Source organism: Sinocyclocheilus grahami, unplaced genomic scaffold (assembly GCF_001515645.1).
Source record: "Sinocyclocheilus grahami isolate Dianchi unplaced genomic scaffold, SAMN03320097.WGS_v1.1 scaffold222.1, whole genome shotgun sequence".
NCBI classification, from domain to species: Eukaryota; Metazoa; Chordata; class Actinopteri; order Cypriniformes; family Cyprinidae; genus Sinocyclocheilus; species Sinocyclocheilus grahami.
Genome location: NW_015505401.1, coordinates 247,119 through 251,144, shown reverse-complemented (window position 1 = coordinate 251,144; position 4,026 = coordinate 247,119). Strand labels below are relative to the sequence as shown.

Genomic DNA, 4,026 nt, shown 5'->3' with positions numbered 1-4,026 from the left:
ATCCTTTGAAATGCTTTTCCCAGCCTTTAATGCAGCCAATTCCAACTGTTGCTTGTTTTGGGGAGTTTCTGCATTTAGTCTCCTCTTTAGCTGGTGAAATTCATGGTCAATCGGATTTAAATCTGGAGATTTGTTTGGGCAATCTAAGACTTTCCATTTCTTTGCCCTGATAAACTCCTTGACTGAACTGGCAGGGCGTTTTGGGTCATTGTCCTGATGCAATATGAAGCGCTTTCTGACGAGTCTGGTGGCATTTTCTTGAATATTGGTAGCCAAGATGGTTTTGTACCCTTCCAAATTCATTCTGCTACTATCATCATACATTAAGTCATCATTAAAGCTGAGAGGGCCTGTTCCAGAGACAGCCATGCATGCCCATGCCATGACATAACCTCCACCATGCTTTACAGCTGAGGCTGTATGTTTAGGATCATTTGCACTTCACTTTTTCTCCACACTTTTGTTCTCCCATCATTTAGATAAAGGTTAATCTTGGTCTCATCTGTCCATAAAACTCTGTTCCAAAAATCTACTGGCTCACCTTTGTGCTTTTTTGCAAACTCTAATCTTGCCTTTCTATTTTTGGTGCTGGCTAGAGGTTTGCATCTTGTTGTGTTGCTGTTTAATTCTGTGTGAAAGTCTCCTTCGGACAATAGATTGTCAGAGCATCACCCCAGCTTTCTGGAGGTTGTTGGTGATTTTACAGACACGTATTTTAGGGTTCACTTTCACAGCTTTTATGATCTGTCTGTCACCAACTGCTGTTGTTTTTCTCAGCCGATCAGATCGTTGTTGGTTGCTGATGTCGCCGGTGGTTTCCAAACTGCTGATTTCTCCATGCCCTTTGTTTTTGCTATAGCTCTAATTGACTTCCTCTTTTCTTTTAGCATTCAAATTGCTTGCTTTTCTCTCAAAGTCAGCTCCCTCGTCTTCATCCTGGTTTGTGCTAATGCAAGACTCAGAATGCAGAAGCAATGGATATAAATGATACGACACATTCCCTGCTTTTAATATCTGAACAATTAATGCAACAGGACACAGCTGATCACTTAGAAAGACCTGTGAGGCAACTGTCCCAATACTTCTGCTCACATCAGATAGGGGGATGAAACTCTAAAAGTGCTGATCTTCTTAGCTGGTAAAACATCTGTGTTGAATCACCCTATAATAAAATGTGACATTCTGTAGTTTTGTCTCATATCCATCTTTTAATCATATTTACAGATTTCTTGACTTCACAGCAAACAGAGCAATTTTGTCTGTACTGTCCCAATACTTATGTCAATACTTATCCCAACACTATATATGTATATATATATATACTGTATATGTTTTGTTTTGTTTTTAAATATTGCTTTTTATTGCTCTTCAGGTCTGATGTTTAACAATTTAAATGTTCAAAAATGATCTTGTAATTCAAAAATTCATGGATAACAACAATAATTATATTTTAGCATTAGAAACACTACTGTGACTAAAGAACTTACACATACTGGTGGATTAATCAATACAGAAACATAAAAATGATTTTGGTAATCACCAATACTGTTAGTTTGAATTTACGATTTGAATTTATTTATTAGAATTAACCCCTTGAGATGTATCATCTCGTTTTCGAGGGGTCCCAAAATACAACGTATCACAATTACAACGTAACAGCAAAAAAGAAAACCTAACAAAACACTAATTAACAATACATCCGTAAACAACACTAAACAAAACATTTAAAAAAAAGTTTTAGGACATTTTTTTCAGTTTAGGACAGCTGTGGCACAAACCTTAAATTGGGTGGTGGTGGTGGTCTAATACATTTTTTTTAAGTTGCATAACTGTAATGGTTCATTATTGCTGTAAATTAGGGTCACTGTTTAAAAAGGAGGAAGGGCAGGTATTATTCCATCTCTCACTACTGTAAATTAGACACACACATACAGTTACCATTAGGTGTTTTGGACCGGCTGTGCTTAAAGAAACATCTGGAATACAGACTATATTTTGAGTGCTCTTGAGGAGAATGCACTCAGATCGGCAATCAAAGTACATTATGATTGCTCCACTCAGTGTACTGTGCTTGAGGTCAAATCTAAATGACTGTGGGTGGGTTAGTGTAGTTGAGTATTTTGTAATCTCTATCATCTCTATATCTGTATCTCTTAGATCAAAATCTAGCATTAACTTAAAAGGATAGCAATGTAATATAGCAAAACTTAACGATTCACAAGCATTATTTTTGTAAAGAGCACTTTCCCTTTGAAGGTGTGGTCAAATTAGTGAAATTTTGGTGAAAAAAGTCTATTGTTTATTGTCGATAGTGTAGCAATCTATGAAACACAGCTCTCACAGAAGTCGACTTCAAAACCAAGCAGCTTTCTGGTGGCCAACATGACATATCTGCATGAACTTTACTTGAACTTGTTGCAAAATCTGTGTGAAAATCCCGGATTGCTATTGAAATGACTTTCAGCTGTGAAAATTAGCCAAAAACATTATTATCTGTAATCCATAGCCTCAAGCATATATATATTGTCATATGTACCTCAATATATTGTCAGAAGCCACAGGTGTTCATATTGAATTATACCTAAACCTGTTTTCACGAGTCTCAAAGTGACGACACCCATTGAGTTGCATATTAGGAATCAACAAGGACCATGGGTTCACCAAAAAAAAAATCATCATTTGTGTTTTACTGAAGAAAGTCATCTATATCTTGAATGGCCTAAGGGTGAATACATTTTCATTTTTGCATGAACTATCCCTTTAAGAGCCATTATAGTGGGTTGTGTCCATTTATTGGTTATTGGCCAGAAGTTGAAAATAATTATTGGCTTATTGGTTTGGTCAAAATGTCAATATTAGTGCATCCCTGTAGAATGAGACATACTGTTTTCTCACTATAACAAATTTCCTTTTGCAGTATGACTACTGTACCTTCATTCCCGCTGCTGCAGCGGGTCCGCCGGGGTCTACTGCCTGGATGTGGCAGGGTTTACTTCCTCTCACCACGAATCCCCAGCCCACTGCGTCTCCCACAATCTGCAAACACATACATCCAAACACATTCGAGGTCATACACAGAGATATCCATTTAATTTTACTTTACTTTACTTTACTTCTAATGAATTTAATGCATTACATATACTTACATAATGTCAAATATATTTATTTATTTTAGCTGATTTTTATCTTTTTACTGTGCCATATACTTGTATATTGTGTATATATATTTGGTCATTTTAAAACTTCTATTCAGATGGTGGTATTGCAGTTGTGGAGCAATATGGTTCAAATGTTTGTGTTGTGCAATTGCATTCAGCATGGATTTTAAAAGTCATTATTAGTGGATGTGGTTTATTCAAAATACATGACAAGAAACATGTAGTAAATGACAATACACAGTAAGGTACATGGCAGCTGATGACAAAGTATCAAATTTCAAAGTCTCCTAAATTGCTCTTGGATTTTCCTGTTGATCCAGTTGAGGATTAGAGTCATCTCCACATCTGAGGAAAAACTTCCTCTCGCTATTTTTAGTTGTGAACTGTTTCCCTCCATGCAAATGGATTCTCAGAACCAAACATAGTTATGCAATTAGAGCTTGGAGTCTGAGCACATTTAGCAGGAGTGTGTGTGTGTGTGTTTGTACCTACTTAACCATATTTTGGGGACAAATTTGTACCCAAAAGTGAGCTAAACCTGACAAAATCTCCAAAAACCTCCCTTTGGGGACGTCCTCATTTGTAAAACTGGTATAAAAATAAAGTAAACAAAGTTTTTTTTTAAATTGTAAAAATGCAGAAAGTTTCCTGTAAGGGGTAGGTTTAGGTGTAGGGCGATAGAAAATACAGTTTGTACAGTATAAAAACAATTACGCCTATGGAATGTCCCTATTTAGATAACTAAGTAAACGTGTGTGTGTGTGTGTGTGTGTGTGTGTGTGTGTGTGTGAAAGTGACTTACTGTGAATGTCTTCTTTATGTAAGGTCCACCAGAAGTCTGAAGTTCCTCTGGGCTCACTGGCTCACT

At 36.6% G+C, this 4,026-nt stretch overlaps 1 protein-coding gene across 2 annotated transcripts in view; it reads right to left on the bottom strand.

The window, feature by feature from the left end:
* LOC107596624 (DEP domain-containing mTOR-interacting protein-like) overlaps positions 1-4,026 on the bottom strand; it is a 53,796-nt gene that overhangs the window by 17,487 nt on the left and 32,283 nt on the right. For both annotated transcript variants that reach the window (XR_001610385.1, XM_016287382.1), the window contains exon 8: positions 2,932-3,036. Coding sequence is in view for 1 of the 2 variants with exons in the window: in XM_016287382.1 (XP_016142868.1) it covers positions 2,932-3,036 (105 nt within the window). In the remaining variant the exon portion in view is untranslated. The remainder of the gene's footprint in view (positions 1-2,931; positions 3,037-4,026) is intronic.